The 22,426-nt window shown below is 40.3% G+C and overlaps 1 protein-coding gene across 8 annotated transcripts in view; it reads left to right on the top strand.

Annotated features, from left to right (window-relative positions):
• Nucleotides 1–1,928: 1,928 nt before the first annotated feature.
• rgs12a (regulator of G protein signaling 12a) overlaps nt 1,929–22,426 on the top strand; it is a 45,448-nt gene continuing 24,950 nt past the window's right edge. For 2 of the 8 annotated variants that reach the window (XM_015050340.1, XM_015050342.1), the window contains exons 1-3: nt 2,400–2,607; nt 3,694–5,510; nt 6,577–6,669. In XM_015050340.1, coding sequence (XP_014905826.1) covers nt 3,750–5,510; nt 6,577–6,669 — 1,854 coding nt within the window. In that variant the 5' untranslated portion in view covers nt 2,400–2,607; nt 3,694–3,749. Of the gene's footprint in view, nt 2,030–2,399; nt 2,608–3,693; nt 5,511–5,868; nt 5,898–6,576; nt 6,670–9,900; nt 10,219–20,249; nt 20,345–22,426 lie in introns of those variants that run through there. The other 6 variants (XM_015050341.1, XM_015050345.1, XM_015050344.1 and 3 more) reach the window with 6 other exon arrangements.

The raw sequence follows: 22,426 nt of genomic DNA on the forward strand, positions 1-22,426 counted from the left end.
TGAAAATGCGATTTTGGTGGGAAATTCCTCCTTGCAAACATCAGATTAGATATAATTACAGTTAGCATTGGTGCCTCAATATTGCACAGCGGAGTCTCACTCAGATCGCTGTGAGTGTTTTTGTTTGATTAAAGCTTTCATGGCGCTTCTTATTCAAAAAGTCAATTTTTTTCTATTTTTGTCCTTTTTTTCTCTTTTGCTTTGAAAGGAACTGCTAAACATGACAGTTTTCATTGATTCATATAAATATAAATGAATAATATTTATGTGTAACTTCATTTCGGTTACAGACTGTGCTAACATCTCAAGCAGTCTCAGAACTAGGTTTTTCTTCAGTAAGTCAAACTTTTTTTTAGTTTAAACTGAGTACTTCCCAAAAAAAAGTCTGCGTCCCCTTTGGCTGCTTTTACACTCATTTTCATTCTTGCACCTAAATGTTCCCTGTCATGGTACATGGTTTCTTATCTCTTCCACCTTTGCCCTGGCGAGTATCAGTTATGTATTTATTTAATTAACATATTTTTTAAGTAATCTTTCCATTATTATTTTACTTGTTAGCAACTTTTCTTTTTTTTAATTACTGTTCCACCTGTTGCAGTCTATTTGTGTGTTTTGTTGTTGTTGTTAGTTTCATACTTGAACTCCATGACAAAAATAACATAGCAAGAAAAATAGGGTCTGCTTCTGTCTTATTTTAGTCTAGTGACTCATTTTGTCTCGAAACACTAGGAATTATTTATCGCTTATAACAGCTCCCACCATTTCCTCATGTTTTGTTCAACGTTTGTCCAGTGTCTTTAGTTTTAATAAGACTGCTGTGCAGCTCTACAAGTTATGCCAAACTGACTGGTACTGTGTCATACTCTTTTTGTGTCATACTCTGTGGTGTTAACACTTGGTATGATCTCCCTTTGGCACTGGTACAACACTCAATTGTCTCCTAAAACATTTTACCTGTTTGTAGTGGTTCACTGTGTAAAAAGTACCCTACACATAAAAGGCCCTTCTCCATTGTCAAGTGTCATTCTAGCCAGTTAGTATTTGGTTTGGTTCGGTTTGTGACAGACGCAACTGCCCTTTCATGCTGACCCCAAACCTGGATTGCAAAAGAACCTATATGTTGTTTGCACGTTTGCTTGTCTTTTCAGTTGTAAAGAACCTCCGAAGAGACATCTGACAATCATAAATAAAAAAACAAACAAACGATTACTTACTATGCAAAACTAGACACTCTGCTCAACCTAAAAAAGCATACTTTTTTTCATCTTATTTGTTTGATATAAAACATCAATGCTGCTAGTGCTTTTGTGAAAAATAACTATGGATTTAGATTTTTTTCTTTTTTTTTTTTTTACAAATTGCTTCAAATTAAAGTACTTTTTCCCCAAATATTTTTAAAAATGGGATTGTATTGTTCTCCTGTATTGTATTGCTTATAATTAGGGATTCCAAAACTTACTAAAAGGAATAAAATTAAAAATAAAATAAAATAAAAGTTTGCATCTTGGAAAAGACATTCAGAATATCCAGCTGTTTAAGAAACTTTTACAGAGTACTGCCAGAGTTTTTGATGCATGCGTAAAATCCAAAAACTTTCTAGCTGTTGGATTTGAAGTGTGAAAGATGACATGCTTAGTGATCCCTTCTAATGCGCCCCAGTTTTAGCTTATTCTTCAGAGTATATTAGGTCTGTTACTTAAAAAGCAGCAGTGTTTTTACTCTAAAAGAGAGCTATGATATCTGTGCCCACCCACACACACTATAATGAATGGAGCCAAGTATATCAGCAGGCCTGGTTGACTGATAACTCTGATATCACATGACATTTGTTCAAATAAGCACTGTCCCTCCCTTTTTTACAAGTAGGAGCGTAAGCTGCACTGCACATGTGTAGAAAAACAATGTGTGCAACCGTTGAAGCCCTTTGACCACTAAGGTATTATTTTCACAACAGTCGTGGTGTTAGTGTGGAGCAAAGCTGGGACCACTAGCATGAAAATTAAATGCGACAGGATTATAAAACATCCAGGTAACACGTATGCTTTTATTTATTGTTTTAATTAGGAAAAGGGTAAAATAACTTACCCTTATTTCTGCATTGTGAACTTTATAGAAATGTACTCCGTCGTTACGTTTACTGGGGTTTGCCGCAGAATTCAGTGTAACTTTTACTACTTTTTAAAAAAAAAAGTTCTGATAGAAATGACGCTGAAATACAATCTGTGTTTTAAAATGTGATCAAATTCAGAGCAAAATTAACATTTTCAACTGCCGCCTGTGTCAGCCAATAGCGTCGCTCCACTCGTTTGAATATTGAATGTGACAGCCATGGTGATTGGGCAAAGGGAAGCGTCACGTGTTCGAGAGACGTTACGCTGTCATGGTTACAATCAAAGACGCTTTGTGATTTTCACGAGGGAGGAGGTGCTGTTGCGAGTAGCCATATGGACCCCTGAATCACGGCAGGACAATGTTGTAAATAGTATAAAAAGAAATAAACCGAAAGAAAACATGGACGTTTGGCATTAGTTTCGTAAACTAAAGGAGTTATTTCAAGGAGTGCGCATAAATTCTGCGGTTTATTGAAACTTTTTAACGCTGAAACAGGTAAGCCAATACGTTGTTTTTTTTCCTGTACAGGTTTTAGTTAAAGCGTGAAAGTAATGAAAATTGTGATGCTTTAATGCTTTCTTTGTAGTAAGAGAGAAACATATGACTGCCATTTTGCCTAAGTTCAACTCTGTCCTTTTGTGGTAAGTTGGGATATTTCAAAAATAACAGTGGTTTGCTGAACCAAAGTGTATGTTTGTCATTAAAGTGCTGGTGAGTAAAAAGCCAGCTGGCGCTCTGTTTAGTGGGAGGGGGGCAGGCAAGGGCCAGGGAGGTAGGGGTGAAGCAGGGCGAGTAATAAAAGTTGTGTTTGGGCATGAAAGATCCACCTGTTACATCTCTGACAGATAATTGGTAAAGCAAGATTGATTCAAATTTTGTTAGCTTTTATTTAGCAAGCAAATTGAAGCATGAAATTAGGTTAAGCTAGATGTGGGTACACGTGAGTAAGTTATTTTATGTTTTAAAAACAAATTTTTGAACTCAGGGTCCACACAAAAGATTATGTACTAACATAAGGTGTTTCTAGAAATTTGTGCATATTTATTTTAGTTTGAGATCTATATAAATTTAATTCATGCCTTTTTTTAAAAAAAAATGGGAAAGACAAGATGGCATGCCATGCAATTATGCGTGCCTTTCTATAAACTTATTTGAGACAATAATCTCTTCTCTGAACGGTTTGGAACATTGCTTTTTGTCTTATCCATATTTCTAGTATGAAGTGAAATATCAGTTCAAGGTGTTCTGTCTCACACATGTGATTGGTTGCACCGGATTTACAAGTATGAACTTTTACAAGTGATTTTAAGCAGAGGGTTGAATAATGTTGAGATTACAGTCGTCAATGTAAGTCATATTTAGTGATGGATAAAATTATTGTAATACTTGTTTTATGTGACCATATAAATAAATTTCAATGAGTGTTGAATAAATATAGGTGTAGCTTTAGCGATTTTCTGCTAGTATTCATCTTTTTTCTCTCTCTCTCTTTATTTTTAGCAAATTGATTAAAATGTTTGGGCTTGAGCATGGTAATTGTGAAATCTAAGGTGTTTTTTCCCCCTCTTCATCTGATTGCAGGATGACAACAATACAGTAGTGGTGGCAATCTCAAGGTTTTCTGTTTGAGACTTAAAATGAGGATCCAAGGGCAGCCTGAGGGTGCGAGGAGGCGTCTGGATATGAACGCAACTGGTGAACTCCGGGATGTGGAGGTCATCCGGGGTCGGGCTGGATATGGTTTTACTATTACAGGACAGAAACCGTGTCTGCTGAGTGGCATCATGGAGGGCAGTCCTGCTTTTGTGGTGGGACTCAGACAAGGAGATCGAATCATGGCCATCAATGGAGCTGACGTTTCCGCTGCTTCTCACGAAACTGTGGTGCAGCTGATTGGTGGCTGCAAAGGACCCCTGCATATGGTGGTGCTCTCAGAACGACGAATAATGGGGAACCCCATCCTCAATGATGCCAAGTTTGGGTTTGAGCAAAAAAGTAGTGTTTTCCAGAAGCCGGGTGTCCTCCGCACTGTATCGCATGACCCAAGCAGACCATCCTTTGATCCTAACAACGGTGTCACCGCTAAACAGAGGCCAGTTTCAGAGCCCGATATGTCGCTGTGGACACAACAATTCAGTGTTTTGTCTGGAAAGAAAAAGGAGGAAACGCCTACGGTTAAAGACACAGATTCTGTTTTTACCGACACCGAAGAAGTCAATCCAGACTGGAGTGTTTTAAACATGACTTTGGTGGTGGGCTACCTTAGCTCCACCGAGCTGATTCTGAACACCGGTGACACCGAGGACGACTGTTTAAAGGCCATTCGGGAGAGAATCCGACAGCTGGGCACAGAGCAAGATACCCACACCCTCGTGATGATGAAGGTCATGTTTGATTGCATTCGACTGTGTGACGACGCAGGAGCCGTTTTGGCGGCGTTCCCTGCTGAGAACCTTGTCTTAGGAGCTGTTTGTGCTGAGGATCCACGTTTCTTCTGCCTGGTCACCACGGCACACATTATCAATGGCCGGGTACCAGATGATGGTCCTCTCCGGGCGTCCTGCCACGTGTTCTTCATTGACCCAGAGCTGGGAAACCACAAGGATCACATAGGGATTGCTTGCCGGTTTGGCTTTAACTGTACGCCAGATCCAGACTCTTTGGGCTGCCTCGAGTTCCCTCAGACTCCCCCAGACGTGCTACACTTTGTAACAGTCCTATATAGCGACCTGGGGGAGGCGGTGGAAAGGCTTCGAGCTAAACTGGACATGGAGGCTCAGCAGACCGACAGTACCAGCAAACTAGGCAGTGCTAGCAGCAACGGGGACAGCGGGATTGAAAATTCTTCCCCCCCTGAGGAGAGAGCGGACAGGGATTTCCCTTCTGATATCCCAAATCTTTCTGGGACCCACCTCCCAAGCTGTCCATGGGATTATCCCTCGACTGAGGTCGTCACCCCTGTAAATCCCGTCAAGAATGGCCAAAAACTTCAGCCAGAGAACAGTGCCAGCCCACATTCCCTTTCAGAGTCACTACCTGGCCCGGATTCTCTCACAAGCTTCTACGGAGGTCCCCCACCCAGGCTGGAGTTTCATTTCAAGCCCCCACCTCCTCCGTTACCCTTGAGTAAAAAACCAAACTTTTTGGCTTATCCCTTAAGAAGCAGCCAAAGGTGGTTTTCGAAGCCAAAATGGCCTAAAACCCTAAGCAGCGACTCTGTAAATCAGGAGACATCCACCAACATAAACTCCACCACAAATAACCCTCTGTCTGCACTGAATCAGGCGCACTCAGACAGGTACCACTCCACAGAGGCCATGATGCCTCCTAGAGAGGAATGGACCAAGAGGTTTCTCGAACAAAGACAGAAACAGCGGGCAGATGGCAGCTACAGAAATGTAAGATATTGCCATATTTTCTCTTCACACTTTTCAATACAGATGAAATATTTAGCTTTAGTTACAAATACGTGGATGTGCTGGTTTAAAGTGGCTGATTTTTCATTTTATCTTGATAGGTCTTCTAAAACACAGATACTTTTTCAAAATGTGTAAATGTTGACTGTTGTCAACCGTGATGTGTAGGGGGAAAAAAACGTCAAGATTTATTTTTGTTCCCCTCCTTTTTGGTTTTGCCTTTGACCACAAGATGTCCCCATATATCCACGTAGCTCCGGAAACAAGCTTTCCCTCTGGGAAACAGCAATGCACTTAAACAGATCCACTGGAGTGATTTCTCACTCTCTCTCTCTCCGGCTGCACAAAGGGCTCCAATTAGGCCCCATCGTGACAAATGTGTGTTTATTAGAAAAAAAAAGAAAAAAACTACTCAAAAGTGTTGGATAGGTTTGGATTCAAACTGCATCCTTTTTTTTTAGATCGCATCACTGTATTTATTATGGTAATTTTCAAACTCAGAGCTAAATTGTGTGCCCCTGCTGCGACGTTAGATCTGAAAGAAGACAACGTTAGACAGGAAGCTGAGCAAATTACAGGGTAGAGCCCGTTTCATACATTGGTAATTATCTGCAATTCTTAAACTCTAGTTTAAACATCAGTCACAACCTCTGCTTTCATAATAATTGGCTGGGGTGTGGAAAAAAGTTAGAACTCATTATCTTTTAAGGTAGTTCTGCCTCAGATGGGCCGACTGACTTTGATGGGATTTAAAATGTGTGATCTGTGCGTGTGGATGAGACTTAAAAGTAATTTCTTACTTCTAGTTTGCTTGAACATTTAGAGGAGTAACTCCGATATATCGCAATTGCATTCTAAAACTGCAGACAAGCAACTTATTAAATTGTTTTGGGTTTTTTTCTTGCAGGTAGTTAAACACTGTTTCAAACTTGAATATGTGTGTGCTCCATCTAAAGCCAGTAAACTTGCTTCCAAATGGGGAAAGTATGGTGCTCATTTAAACAGTGCAGTAATTTGTGTTTTTCTTTTCAACCTTCTCCTCTGATAGGGATCCAGGTTTTGGGGTATAGGTGTTACCCGCACCTCCAAGCGTCGTTCTTCCAAACGTCTCAGCATGGCACGATCTCTGGATGATCTTGAGGTAGGCAATCTTAATTGTTTGTCATTTTTTACGGTAATATTTACTGTATGTCCTGTATGTATGTACAATATGAAAATTTGGGTCACTATAGATATCTGATGTTAATATTGCTTGTCTAACCCACCGTCTTGAAACACAAAGACAAATGACAACAAGATAGAAACAAACATCAGTTGTTAATATTGGCCCAGTTTTACGTTGTATGTTTAAAAAAAATGACTAACATTGTACAATATTGATTTTATTGCCAATGTATTATGCATCGCTAACATTTGCAGTGAAAGAGAGACTATATTGGCTGCAGCTTCCTGTCAATTCTCCTGCTTTGCATAGTGCGGTCACAGTTTCAGATGCACAGAGGCTGAAACATTAGCATTTATTGTTTATAACTCAGTTTATAAAGGAGAAAAACTTCTGAAACATGACACTGCGATAGACACTGATAAACGCTTGTGTCCTCCTGAAAACGTTGTTAGCAGCAGTAAGATAAGAGTTTATTAAAGACTCTAGTTATGTCTGTTAAGTTAGATAGCTTTAGAAAAATAAGCCTGTCTTGTGGAAAATGCTGCCGGGACAGAGTATTAGACATGTTAACATCCAGTTACATCATTTATGAGTGAGTTAAGTGAGGCACAATTGCAAAACCAATCAGGCAATATAATGCTGATGAAATGTAATTTGTCAGAATTGCAAGTGCCTGATATTGATTTTAAAGTATCAGATGGAGATTCGATGTCTGCAAATGCATATGTTGAAATGACTTCGCTAAGCGATGAGTTATTTTAGCACTTAAACTTAGAGATTTGCTCAAATCACTTTTTCACCTGTGCTTGACCACTAAAAAAAAAATCTATTTTTTTTGTCTGCAGTTTAAAAAAATCAATATTTTTTTTTTGTCTTTTAATGTGGACTTTCAACCGAAACGTCCTCCTTTTTTGCTGCACCCTCAGTTCTCTCTAACCTTTCATTTCCGTTGCCTTGAACTCTGTTTGGTGCTCCACTCGTAGAGAGAGGTGGCTCACAAAGTGGTCTTTGTGTGAGTCAGAGGCATGGACCTGTTTGTTTGGTCTTGCTAATGAGCCCTGCTGCACATTCTGAATTTTGTGCTTACGTTCTCTCATATTAATGACACTTAACAACTCGCTACCCTCCCCCCCACCCCCTTTCCCTCTGCGAGCCTGGAATACTGATTCATATTCGCCTGCAGTTTACCTAATATGACCATTTTAAATGTACATGAAGAAAACAGAAAAACAAACCAAATGATTGCATGCTGTATTGTATAAATATGCATGAGTCATACGCTCTGAGAGGGAGACCATAAACCTGCTTGTCAGATTTGCCTCAACACACACTGAACAGAGCTGTAGTTTTAAAGCTCCATCGTTAGAGCAGGTTTGACCCAGATGTGAAAATAACATTGCGTCTTTTGTTAGTAATTCGCTATCCCGGTTGGTTTCCTTTGCCGTCATCTTCCATGCATGTTTCAAGTATGTTGTGATGAGTTATGCAACTTAAAGAGTTTTGATAGTTGGCTGATGAGTGGTTAACACCCTGCTCGGTATTTTTGTCTTCTTGATCGGGTTTAAGTATATTTATTTCCTTTGGCTTCCAAGAAGTTGCAATTTGCTGCACATCAATCAATAGTGAAATTGCTTCTGAGTATCTTTGAGCAGCTGATGTAGTGCTTTTCCTGGAATCATTATCTGGCTATAAGATTATGCCCTGGTGAATATAAATTGAGAGACTGTAAGTGGTTGAATAACATAATCCCGGCTTGTGTTGCTCTGTCTTCTTATCCCTATACCTTTAGTTTGCTTTGTTGCACAGTTTTATACCAGTGGTACATGTTCTTAACATCTTTCTGCCATGACAACTTGTCCTGTTCCAGGGGTAGGACTAATCCACCATAAAAGTTTGAGATAGTAAGTGGATAAAGATTGTACACTTTTGTTTAGCTTAAATGTGATATGGGAAGTAAAATAAGTTTGGATGTCTTTGTGCTTTCAGCTGTTTGTTTCCTCCTGGAAGATGGAAATTATTAGACTTCATAAGAGAATGGCAAGTGTTAAATTAAGTTCATATGCAGCCTGGAAACATTGGAAAACATAAATAGAATTTAATTTGGTCGTCCATCTTCAGCCAAAGCACACTCCTAAGGAGAAAAGTTTAGTGGATTTCTTTAAGATGCACCAGTTGGAGAACTTTTGCTTTACTATTTTTTTTTATTTTTTTTTTTTACAAACTCCTGACTTAAGATTTAGCTCAGGATCCTGTAGAGACCTTGTATCTCAACCTTAAACTGAAGCCATCAGGATGTTGTGAATGACAAGGTCAGCATAAATACATGATAACCTCTGAATTAGTGCATGCATCTGGACCCACAAGGACATCCTGAGACTATTTTGCTCCTCGTTACCTTCCACGGCAGACCTTTCTGGCCCTGGTTAGCCTTGATGCACGTAGATGAGAACAGAACAAACTGGTTTTGGTGGTCTTATTTTTTTACTGGTTGGTGTGGCAACAGTTTAAGAAGAGTGAACTAATTCCCTTTGTTTAATATGGCTGCTGCAAACAAGCCACAGTGTACTGCACATATGATCTGTTTGTGTTTGTTGTGTGTTTCTCTCTCAGTTAGAGGGAGAAGCGGCTGATATTCCATGTCTGCTTTTGTCTGATTTGTCCCCCCCCCCTCCCCCCCAACCCCCATAGCTCTGAGCACAGTGTTAGTCAGATCCTCTTTATGTTTGGGCATGTCAAAGAATGTTCTGCTTTGTATATTCTTGTCTTATTACCTTTCAGAGCTCGTCAGGCAGATGTCTCCGCATCCTACTATAGAGCTCTGATTTTCTCTTTGCAACCCCAAAACAGATGCTTGCACTCAGCAGATGACTGTGTGTTCAGCTCAGCGGAGATGACACCATTAGTCGGCTGCTCTATCTGTGTTCACGCTGACTCTTCTCTGTCTTCGGAGGTGTTTTATAGCTGCATATGAAAACATCTGTTAATGTGAGCCGCTAGAGAAAGCACACCGTTATCACCCTGCTGCGAGATCCGGGGCAATTTTTTTTGCTCTTTGAGTGTCTCCTCTCCTCTTAGGTGTGGAGGCATTAGCAGCACTTGTTTGCATGCCTGGAGGTAACATATCTATCTTGTGGGCATAGCAGAGAATGCATGAGGACGCAGAGACACTGAAGGAGGTAAATACAGAGGGGAGAGGGGACGAATTCACAGCAGAGAGAGAGAGAGACAGAGAGGGAGGGAGGGAGAGGAACCGGCATCAGAGGGAAGAGAGAGGGAGCTTTTGAACTCCCAGTAGCTGTCAGGATTTTCAGGCTCCTCTCCACGCGCTCGCTTCCTCCTCCTCCTCCTCCCCCGCTCAGCTTCGTCTCTCTGCACTGCGAAGCGCACAGGCTCTCGCACACACGCTCAGCCGACATCCAGCGGATGGACTCTTTTACACGCACCAGCCGCAGGGACCAGCGCTGAAAACGAGCCAGGCGCACGCACACGGGGCTATACATGGAGCAAACTTTAACTCTCAACTCTGTAAGTCGTCGTATCTTCAGCTCTTTCTCATTCAGGCTGTCTGCCGATGCCATTTTCATCTTCCACACTTTTCCTTCTTGGGGCTCTGTGTGGCTCCTGTTGTAGCAGCATACAGTGGTTAGCTTGTGTGGTCTGTCAGAGGAATGTTTTGACCAGTGCCAGCTGAACTCCCATGTGTTGTATGATACACACACTGCACTGCTGTATGAAGAAGCAGGATGTGCCGCCGCTTTATACACCAGGATCCAAGCTGACTTTCATTTAAGATCCTGAGACTTAAAGACGCTTATAAGTTTTTATGAGCCAGGCTTATGCTTATTAAATGCAGGGTCCTTTTGAATGAAGTGCGGTCTGCTGCACTTGCCCTGAGAAATGACCCTGTTCGCAGTCAGCTGGCAGCACCAAGACAAGTTCCATTCAGTGTGAAGGACACAGAGATGCAGAGGTTGTTGCTGTCAGATGGGATTAAATTTGCTGTGACATTTAGTCGCTTTGTTTTGGGCTGTGATCACGTTGCAGCCACAGTTACGTTTGAACTTGAAGTGGTTGCCTGTGGTTCTACCTTACCCATATTTGCCTTGTGTAGGCATGTCCCTGCTTTAATTGGGCAGCTTAGCAGAACTACACTCTGACAGACCTAACCTATGAAACTGATGTGAACGTGTAAAAATGTACTTACTTTTTTGGGGTGGATTTAAGTCGATTTTTAGATTCGAGTTGAAATGGAGCACATTTAACAGCTATAAGACAATTGAATAAACCAGGCAAATTCCAAAGAAATTAAATTACAATATTGTTAAGTTAATTTGTTTTAATAACTTTATTCTTTAAATGAAACAAATGGGCCTCCGCTGATCATATATTCTAATTTATTACAAATGACTATATGTATTTTGTCCATAGCATCTTGTTTGACTGATTAGCACAATAGTGGATTATCTTTAGAGATTATCTGTGTTTGTGTGTTCTCACTCCCTCACAGCCTGAATGAACTTCATAACTGATAACGCATAGAAAACACAGTTCCCTTTTCAGCAGCGTCTTAAGTTTCTGTACTTCCTCTGACTTCATTTATTGCATTTACTGAAAGAGTCATAAAGTTTTCGTGTGTATATGAACAACTTCACATACAAATATTTTTCCTGCCAAAAACAGCAAGGTTGTGTTTTTTTGTTTTTTACCAATGCCTGCCTGTTAAAAAAATGCTAAGCTGTAACCTTAGAATTATGCAAACCTTTTTAGATCTGTTCTAACAAGATTACATGTGAACATGTAAGACAAAAAGAAAACCTTTTTCCCTGACAACCTACCCCAACAGAGATTCCCTGATCGATAACTTTTAAAAGCTTCCTCACACAGTCAAGGAGCTGAGTTTGTTTGCAAGATTGACTTTAGCATCGGTGCTGTGGCTGTACCAGATAAGGCCATGTACAAACTTAACTGTTTGTGACACACAGAAACATTTTCAATCACAAGCCTTTTCACAGATTTTAGATTACATCGGCCTCACTGCGCTGGGCACCCTAAAAAAAACATGAGAATAAGGGTTGAATGAGCGATTACATTTACACACAGACAAACATGGTAAATTTTCGTAAAAAGATTATGCCAGCCAATTAGTGGCACTGTAACACGGCCGCAAAACAGTGCAACAAACATAGAATGCTGCCATGTTTGTAATTTGTCAGAGTGAGGCGCATGCGGGGGACAGAGAGAGATGACGCTACGACGTCATCGTTGCAGAAGAGACGGGGCTCTCAGACACACACTGACACATGAAACTGCTGTTTTGACGTTTTTCCACTCCGGCAACTGTTTTCAGAAATGATTGTCTAATTTCACAAAACACCGAATCCATGAGGACGCACAGTGGATTCACCTAGTCGTATCTGAAAAGAGCCAAAGTCTTTCCACATGGAGAGAGACTTTGTTCAATTATTTATTTTGTTCAATTATTTATTTATGAGTAATATTTAATATCCTCCAAAAATCTTTTCTTTCTTTTTTTTCAGTGTACTGTAACAATTAGGTCACATAATGATTGATCACTCCTTGGGTTTTAAAGAGCTTTAAGGACTTGAAGGAATAATACACACTATTAGCAAAAAATTAAGCTTGTTTTGTTTTGTTTGCTGATGTTTGATTTTGCACCTCAGTATATTAATACTTCCCTTCATCTTGTTTTGATTTGGGTAATTGTGTATTCTTTGGGATTAGTGGTAGATTCAGGCCAACGAGACACTTTTATCTCTCTGACATCACGCGGCCAGCTCTGGGAGGGGGGCAGTTTTGCTCATGAAGTGTCCCCAAGGCTAGCATTATGGGATGACATTTTCAAAATGCCTCCATTGTTGTCCCCTTTTCCACTTTCCTCTTCCCTTGAAAATATTTATTTTTTTGCATAAACCTGCTCAGTTGTCATCCAACCCCACCAAACTGGAAGGAAAAAAACAACAAAACAAAACAAAAACAATAATGCATCATGAGTTGGTTAGATGGTATTTAACTGGCCAGGTGCTCAGGATATGAGTATGCTACATTCAGTAATCAGCTGAACAGATGTGGATGTGGTTTTGCTGAGCTTGCAGTTTGACCAAACCATAGCCACGGAAAATACTCACTATCTCTAGATGGAGACAAGCTGCTTCTCCATTCTTGGCTCATTTCTCACCATTGCCATGACATCATCTATCGACACTCAGGATTCCCCCCCCCCACCGTTAACAACACTGCCCTTCATACTCTCTCATCCTGCTGATTCCTCCTTGTGACCCAGAACTGTAGCTTCTCCAAGTGATTCATCTTCACCGTCTTGTTTACCTTCCTCACTAGTACTTCTGTAATAGTTCTACTGCCAAGGGTGTGGAGGTTGCTCAATGTGTTTAGAAGGCCTTTTATTGGATTCCTGTTAACAGTGTAGACATGCTTTACACTGCTGACATTTTTTTTCTTCTTCTTCCTTTTAATGCCAAAACATGTTTGCTTCAAATGCTTCTGCCTTGTGTAGAGTTGAGGGGATGGCTGATTGGCTTCAGGACAAGATGCTGCAGAATCAGCTCCAAGGTCATATCTACTTCATAGTGTGGGAGTCATAAACTTGGATAGTTCCGACAGCAGCTTGGCCCAGAAGCACTGACACACACTTTCCTCTGTAACATCTTCCTCTTGTAGCTTAAATAAGAGGTCTTGGTAATGTGTTCCCCTGTCATTCCCTGTCATCCGTTTCTCACAACACATCCTTCTCAGATGTAATAAAAAAATTAGCTGAAATGCAGCTATGTAATGCTACATTACCTCTAACCCTCAAATAGCCCGTTACCCTCAAACCTTTGTGACCAAAGATGCCGCTCTTTCATTTGTCAGTATCATCTTCATTTATAATACACTTTAACACACAAATGTTGCTCAGAAGTCCTGCAGAGGAACCACAATAAAAGTAACCTCAAGAGCAACAAGAAGGAGGAACGTCAAACCAGATGATTAAAATAAACTAGCAAAATAAAGATGTCGGACAATAAAAATTGAATTTATTTCAATTGGACTCAAATGTTGGGCTCTGTTTAATTTGAAAGCCAGAAGTGAAACTCTAAAAGCATAAATCTATAGACTGTGAGCAGCTCCTGTTTTGTTTAGAACAGGAGCTGAGGTAATCATGCCCCATTCCAGGCATGATTACCTCAGCTTGAGCTTAGTGTTGAAGATCTAAAATAATTTAAAATATGCCTGGAATATGACGGGCCAAGGCTGCTGTCCAAAAGCAAGCTTGCTCAATGCAGGGTGGCAAAGTTACCGAGTGAGAGAGAAGAGACCCCACGGTGCCACCTCTTATTTATAGCCCAGGAAAACAGAAAGTCAGTCCCAGTCCCAGTCGAACGAATATACCTAAACAGCACTGCATTTGCGACTTCATAGTTTTTAAGTATTTTTTTTTACTCACTTTTTCCAGGTATGCCAACAAGAGAGAGTACGGCACTAAAAATCTGTTCTTTCGTCTTTTTTTTCCCCCCCCTGAAATTTGGCCACTCTACCTCAAGCACTGAAAAAGCAAAGTTAAACAGAAACATTTTAGTGGAACAACTCAGATTTCCTCCACGACCAAAATCATTTGGCAGCAAGCTCACTCAGACTTGTACCGCAAGTAAACAGTAACAACAGTTCTTGGTAACACTGCGGCAACATACAGTAAATATTTCAGGATGCCGATACTGCTTCATCTCACGCGCTCATCAAAGCACAACAAATGCACCCGTGACTATCAAAACATTCTACGCCAAGTTTTATTTAGTCCAGTGGAAAACGGTGAGGATGGGGTGGGGGGCTAAAAAAGAGCTAATTATAAGTGTCGGGTTCAGGTTGGAAAGTCCATTTCTGCGGGGGTTTGAGAAAGGGGACAGAATGGGTGTGGTGGCATCTCATGTGGTTTATCCACTTCAGACCCTCCAGGCTCTTGCCAGCACGGTCCTTTCTCTGCCATAATAAATTGTGGTGGGAGGGGCTCATGATGAGTGCTTTTTCTTCCCCTCTGAAGTTACTCTGTTTGTGTAGTGAAGTTCCACTTTGCCTTTTGTTTCTTACTCGTTTTGTGTGTCACGCTACCTTCAATACGCTTGCCTAGCAGCATGCAGAGATCCTATAGAGCTGGATTCGTATTTGAGTTTTTAAGATTTCGAGTCTGACGGTACAGGCTATGCAAGTACAGGCGGAGGTATTCGGGGGGTTTTGTAAGGATCAAACCCTACGTTGAGGTGAGACTGAGAAGTTCTGATACGGGCTAAAGCTTTGTGTTACCAACCCTGCAGCAAACTGAGGAGCAAAAAGGAAAGACTTCACCTCTCCTTTTGTTGAATAGCAACCACAGCTCTCATTGTCAGCCTTTTTCTTTTTTTTTATTTTTTATTTCATCTGTTTTTATTCTGACTTTCCCTATTGAAGGTCAATAAAGAATTGTTCTATTCTATTATTTTCAGCAACAAGTGCCTAACGCTCTTTGCAAATTATGATAATTCCAGTTTAATCCGGACAAAGAGGAAGAGCTTTAACCATCTGCTGTGCCGAACCTGGGCGAGTTGGGAAACAGGCAGTAGATTAGTGACGATCGGAAGGATTAAGAGCTGAAACATAGTGTGACGTCGGCCTGTGTTTGCATGCAAAACGTCCATGCACCTCTGTGAGCAACCCATTTGCTCACAGGAGGGATTACAGTGAAAAGCCATGTCTCTGTATGCAAGTCTGGAGTGTTTACATGGATCATGGCCAAGCGCCAGACATGGGGACACTCAGCTCCTTTAAGGTACTTTAAAGAGGATCTGTGCAGGAAAGCAATTAGTTTAGATGAGTTTTTCAGGTAATCTGATACAATGAGTGATGTATACCACAATACCACTTTTTCCTCAAATCTTTTCATTGCCTCCTGTGATATTGTGAATATTAGAATATTAGTAACCTTGATCAAAAATGGGTGTACTATTGGAACCAACCTTTTTTTCTCCCTCACAGTAGTACCCCCAAAATTACAATTTCAAAGTTTGAGTTCAAAGATAAATTATTTAAGTCATGTTTTTTAAACAAAAACAAAACATTTACTGGTTAATGTATTGATATAGTGAGGCAAACATAGAGTAATAGTAATATTACTTAGTGGATGTGCTATCTGAAAATTATTGATTTATTATGAGACCACAATCCAGCTTTTTAGATTAATTGCTAAACATTATGTGTGGGGGAAAAACAAACACTGCCTGTTACCTTGAACACACCATCCCCATGATGGTTGGGGATGCTTTTCTTCAACAAGGGCAGGGAATCTGGTCATCGTTAATGTGAAGATTGATAAAGCTAAACACTGTTCAATACTCAAAGAAATCCAGGGGCTGAGGGGTGGAGGCCTAGTCAAAGTTCAGACCTCAGTCTAATACATATTTTGAAGCAAGATTTGATATTGATGCTCACTGAAGCTCACCATTGAATCTGACTGAATCTAAGCACACTTAAGATTTACTATTTTGTGTTGCTCTACCACATTAAATCCAAAGAAACGCAGGTTTGATTGTAATCTAAGAAAATGCTAAGAAAAGAAAAAAAAAAAGTAAGAACACATTTTTCAGGCACGCTAGGGTTGTAAGGCTAATCAGATGCATACTTGTTTGTTATGTTTGATTTGCCCAGATTAAAAAAAACAATAAATCTGTCTGTCAAATCAAATTAAATTAATTTTGATTTTAAGGTGTTCATGATAGATTATTAATTATTTAATCTAAGATTAAATATTGTCATCGAGAGCTTCAAAAGTCCCCAACCCTCTACATTTCCTTTGCTTCCTCTCAATCCTCGCATGATCTGGAAAGAAATGTGTCTTCCATTTTATCAGTTACCGCACCCTCGCTCTCCCTCGCTCCAGAGGAAGTTGGCTTTTTCTTGTTGTTTTTTTTCTGGGGGTAGATTATCTGCTTCCACAGACAGCAAACCTTGATTATTTTCAGCCTTTTTGCAGTCAGGACTGCTCGGCGGAGCACTTACCATGCAATTAAGCCTCGTGACAAGCGCTAACTATCGATGCCAGGAACCCTGTCTGGAACTGTTTCACGAATCGATTGAATCAAGCCGAGCCTCTGCGCTCGCTTTTTTTTTTGTATGCTCTGTCAAAAGCACCAAGGAGTAAAGTTGAAAAGTTGCCTTGCTGCCGGCGTTCTGTCACGACAACATTTGCCACTGTTGGACGTATCACCTTGCAGCAGTCGGCTTTCTGTGTGACGGAGGTCAGAGGGCAAAATCAGACCTGCAGGGCGGAAATGGGCCGCTCAGTGTCTAGAGATTCATGTTACTACAGTTATTGATGACTCGGCTCACTACTGGGTTCAGCTTCCAACTGCTACATGGCAGGCGTTATCGTCACATGAAAGCATTTTCGTTCCCTTTCTGTGTCACAATACTGAGCTCTCGCCTCAAGTACACAGTGGGATCATTAGACTCAGAGCTTTCCGGAGCACCAGGAGCTGTTCTAGTGTAATTCACAATTATAAAGTCTTCCAGCTGCAGCTAGGGCGCATCAAAGGCATAGTAATTGACTTTGTAAATTTGTGGCCTCTTTTAGAGGGGAAACCCTGAAAGTAACAGAACATTTCAGCTCAGCTTCTTTTGCTTCAACGCGTCAAGGTGGAGGGCTGCTCGAAGGCTACGTTTTGACCAAAAATACGAAATCTTCTCTTTCGTCAGAGCAAGACTGCATCAGTTTTTCAGTGTGGATTTTTGTTGGCAAAAAAGCTTAAAGAACTTCAGCTGCTGGGTGATGTCTTGCTGTCTTGCAAGAAGCTGTGTTCTCTTATCAAATAGGGAAAAAAACAAAACAAAAATGGATTTGCACATTTCTGCTCGGCTTGTTTTTACAGCAAAGCGGAAGGTCTCGGAGACGATCTCTGTGTGGGTGGTTCTGCTTTGAAACTGCTGCGCCATTTAAAGGTATGCAGGATGACACAGTGACTCCTCAGCATTTGCACTTTAATACATTTTGAGTTGAAATCCCGTTGGCCGCAGCCGATCGTGACTATGAGGAAGGGCGCTCGCTGTTCTATAAATGGAGCGGCTACACACACACGCACATTAAACTGTCTGCGGCCCTTATCTTTCATTGAAACATTGTGGAGGTGTGAGGACTTCTACGCGTAGGAAACATTGATGATTGAGTCAAGCACATTTCTTTTTTTGTGTAGACGTAGGAATCTTAAGGGCTGCGGACGGACGGTTTAAAAAGTACTCTGCATGTTCTTGCCGGGGAATTCACATACCAAAATATACAGCAGTCTTCACATGTATTGATCACCTGATAAAGATGTGTGAAAGCCTTTAAAAAAAAAAAACACCTTGAGAAATTTAGAAGAAGAAAAAAACAACCTTCAGCTTAATTTTAGTACATTTAATCATGGTAAAAGAAGTCCTGATTTAAGAAGTAACAGTTTTTTTTTGTTTTTTTTTGCAGTCACCAGTGCAGTCAATTTAGTATGACTGGAACTAAAAATGAGCTTTCTATCCGTTTTTCAAACTTAAAACATGAAACTTTGAGATTTTCAGACTAAATAAAATACTTAAAATGCATCCTTTAATGAATCAAACGGTCTCAATAAATACTATTTCCTTTCATTTTAGGACATAACACTACAAGCTTAAAGCTGCAGAATGTAACTTTTATATTAAAAAAAATGTGGGCGCAGCTTTGGCGCAGGGGAACTAACAACGCCTCCAGTCCTCGACATGGCCGTCAAGGATTTGAGTCCCGGCCCTTTGACTTTTCCCGCATGACTTCACCCCGTCTCTAATCTAGTGTGAAATTCTTAAAATTCTTTAAAAAAAAAAAAAAGATTCTAAAAAAAATGTATTTTTACATATTTGTTAAAATTATATTAATAATAATAATAATAATAATAATAATTAATTATTATTATTATGTCTTGATGGTATGTATAATATGAAGCGCGTCACCTTTTAACCAGGTGTTTAGCAGAAGCTAAACTTTGGGGTCTGAATTAATTTAATAGTCATAAAGGACAAAGTCGTGATTGATAGAGGATACTATGAAAGTTATCCCATAAAACTTTTTTTTTTCTTTAACTGAACATTTTTCTGAGGAATTGGATGTCACAGCCTTAAAGATTCACTGTAAAGCCAATCTTTTATTAAATCTTGTATTTACAGAGGGTGATTGACATTGCTAAGACCCGCCGCCTGTCTCTGATTGGTTGTTTCTAATTAGCACTGGGAGAAGGCAGAGGAAGGAGCTTGGTTTACTTTCACAGATCATCTGTCTCATACCATACTGTCACAACGTAGTGACAGTTTCAACAAATATGTAAAAAGTTATTTTTACATAAGTTACATACTTCAGCTTTATGTAATCTACCTGTGACTGAGATGTAAATACACAATTAGCAATGGAAAACGATCTAGTCTAGTTGGTTTGCAATTAAAAGGTCAATGGAAAAACATCTCTCTTGATTTAAAAGCTTGTTTTTCATTTTAATTGCCCTCATTAACATAATTCATGTCCTTCCTCCGTCTCGAATCGCTTCTCTTTCTACTGATTTTTTTTTTTACCCGCATCAACTCCTGAGATCGACAAGGCACTGCACGCCTCTAGCCATAAATGCAGCCATTTTCCCAAGCTGTGGTAAAATCTAATCACCTTGGGAATAAACACCGTCTTTGCAAAGCTGTTAATAAACACTCTATCTCATCTAGTTTTTACATGTTCAACAAGTTCAGCGTCTCATCCTAAACGCCACGGGGCCTATTTCAAAATGAGACTGCTCCCCGTGCAGATTTTGAGGAAATGTGGTGGCAGAGTCCTGCTGTGGAGTGAATGACTTATTTCTGAATAAATATGTGTATATATTTAGATCTCGCCGCTACATGTGCTCAACTGCGGGCTGAAAGCGCTAATTGACACGACTTTCCGGTGGGTTTGCAGGAGGGAAGCTCCACGACGGTGGATATTGAGGCTCGAGTTCAGCTTGTGATCCTACCTAACTTTCGTTTAGATTGAACCAAAATTCATGTGGTCTCAATTTAAACTGACTCAGTGTTTTCTGCTCCCTTTGAGAGCGCCCCGACTGGAGACAAAGGAGCAAGCGGGGGCAAGCCACTCCGCTTTTTCTAAATAATGAGTGTGGATTTTGCGCCCGGGAATAAATGGGGGGGTTAATTCTCCCGATTCCTTCATGCCACTTTTGACAGAGACCGTGTGTATTGTGAGGCAGGTTGCCATAGCAACAGCTGCAAAGTAAGAAAAGCTTTCGTTCCCTCTTCGAAAGCACCCCTGAACCTCCTCCCTGTTTTGTTTTTTTTTCTTTTTTTTTTTTTTTTTTTTTTTGTCCAGTACCTTGTCAAGTCTCTTCCTCTTTCACCCTCCCTTTCTTCCCCCTTTCTCCAACTTGTACAGACATGGTTTGCCGAGTTTTTGGGTGGGGAATGTTCAGGTATGCATTAGCACATGCACACACGCATACACACGCATACACACGCATACACACACACACACACACAGAGGTTCTGCCTGTATGCCTCTAGTGTAACAGACCTGGGAACAATGAGTCTCAAAAAGAGACTTTCCTTCAAGAGGAGCTGGAACTTCAACACTGTAAGTAAACAGTAGGCTCCCCGACTGAGCCTCCTCTTCCTCTAAAGCTTGAAGAAAGGAGACTCCTTTTGTTCAGTCAGCTGTTTTTCTCATTAATCTCCGTCTCTGTCGCTCGTCTCTTTCTCTGCCCAACTTAAAACAGCTGTCTGTGTCGGCAGGGACCTGCGGTTGTTAGCGGCGTGTTAGAAACAGCCTCGGCTTGAGTCAAAGTTTAGTTTTGAAATGTCTGAGTACATCAAAGTGTGCGAAAACGGGTATAGGTAATGGGTAAATAATAACCCAGAGCCTTAAAGATAATAGAAGTCTCTTTTGAAAACATCTGAGATACCCCGTGAGGGAGTGGTGCTCATGCGCTTAATGTTTCCAAGATTTTCTCAACAATTTGTTAACTTTTTCCTTTCCACTCGTTTCATACTTTTGCCACCTTTTGTCTCTGAGTGATGCCCTGCACTAATACACCTTGTGGTGTGTTTACGATTCTGGCTATACGGTGGAAAGATCACAGAGAAACCTTTCCTAACCAAAAGCCAAATCACGGGCTTTTCAAATCGAGCATGTTATCCGTTTATTTGACCTCTGAAGAGTCTCGCTGGGTGGTTGGACATTTAAACTACTGTCTTACGTAAATGCTGCAGAGCCACCCACACTGAGAAGTTTGTTATTAGAGGTGCCAACTGTAGAAGAGAACATATGGACAAGTGGTGACTGTCTACGGGGATCATCGCTTTAGTCAAAATACAGGCTAACCAGTTAAAAAAAAACACACCTTTTTTTCACTCCTTACTCAATACAAATAAAACTTTGTGATTTCTTATGCAGCTATCACTGCCGTTAAGTGATCTGCTGACTTTACAGGGTCCTGTTTATTTTGCCCCTTCCGATTTAGAGGTTTGGGCCTGTCTACTTTGGGAGATTTTGCAATGACAATTTCCTCCCCGGAAATGGGACACTTTGTACCTGCTTTGACAACTGGCAGTAATTATCTGTCATCTACTCATCGTCTTCTGTCAGAAAATGTTGTGTTATGAGTAGAGTTTTCCAGCAGAAGGTCACTTAAAATTGTTAGCTTTTCATCAGGGTTCATAATGTATAACAGTAAATAGTAATTGAGTATAATACAAAGATCGAAGATAATAAAATGCATTGACTTAAAAGACAAATGAGAGAGGGACCCTGTAGATAGTATTTGAAAGTGCTCAACACTCATACACAATGGTTCAAGTGAAACGGTATGAAGGGGTTCGTTTACGGGTACTAATTGGAAATATTAGGGAGTGAAATGACAAATTGACTTTGAGCCTTATAATTTTTTTCACAACTTCCCACACTTTCTCAAATTTAAAGTTTGACATCTTCAAGGTGCATATTTTCATGCAAGAAATTCAATGTTTTCTCCTCAAGCTTTTTTTTTTTTTTTTTTTTTCCCCCGTAACTTTAGGTTCATGTTTTGGGACATTAACTTGTTGGGGGACCAGAAGCTGCTGCTGAGCCTGGACAATACAGAACAATACATTTCAACCCAGGAAATGTCACCTCGTTATTCTGAGATGCACAGATTTAAGGTTCCTTTAGCCAAATGTTTTGCGTGTTTCTTGGGTCTCCTATCTTTTTCTGCCAGACAGTGAAATCCATTGATGATGGTTTTCAATGGTTCAATGTTTCTCCTGTTGTTTGATTATCATTCCCATCAGCTTTGAGTTTCATTCCACAAGATTTGGATGCAGGATTCTTATTGCAATATTCTTGATATAAAATCTTAACTTTTTATATCAATAATCTTCTTTCCAAGCTCCTCAGACATCTTCCCCACCTTTTTCTGCATCTGGCCTTTGCTTAGTGTAAGGTAATATTTTAGTATCATCAAAGTGGGTAGCAAAATCCAAGGCTATGTTTGTTCCTTTTAAATAGTTTTTTTTAAATAGCTGCTAAAAGCTTGTGGGTGCATAGGAAACTAATTGGGATTAAATGGCTTCAGACAAGATAATAAAGCAATGATTAATTATCTCTTTAGGGGAAGGATCTGGAGCCTCATTTGGCTCTGTAGACCTTTCACATTTATCTTAATAAATTTGGTGAAAAATG

The sequence above is a fragment of the Poecilia latipinna genome, unplaced genomic scaffold (genome assembly GCF_001443285.1).
Source record: "Poecilia latipinna isolate Pla-1442-1.1 unplaced genomic scaffold, P_latipinna-1.0 Scaffold986, whole genome shotgun sequence".
NCBI lineage: Eukaryota > Metazoa > Chordata > Actinopteri > Cyprinodontiformes > Poeciliidae > Poecilia > Poecilia latipinna.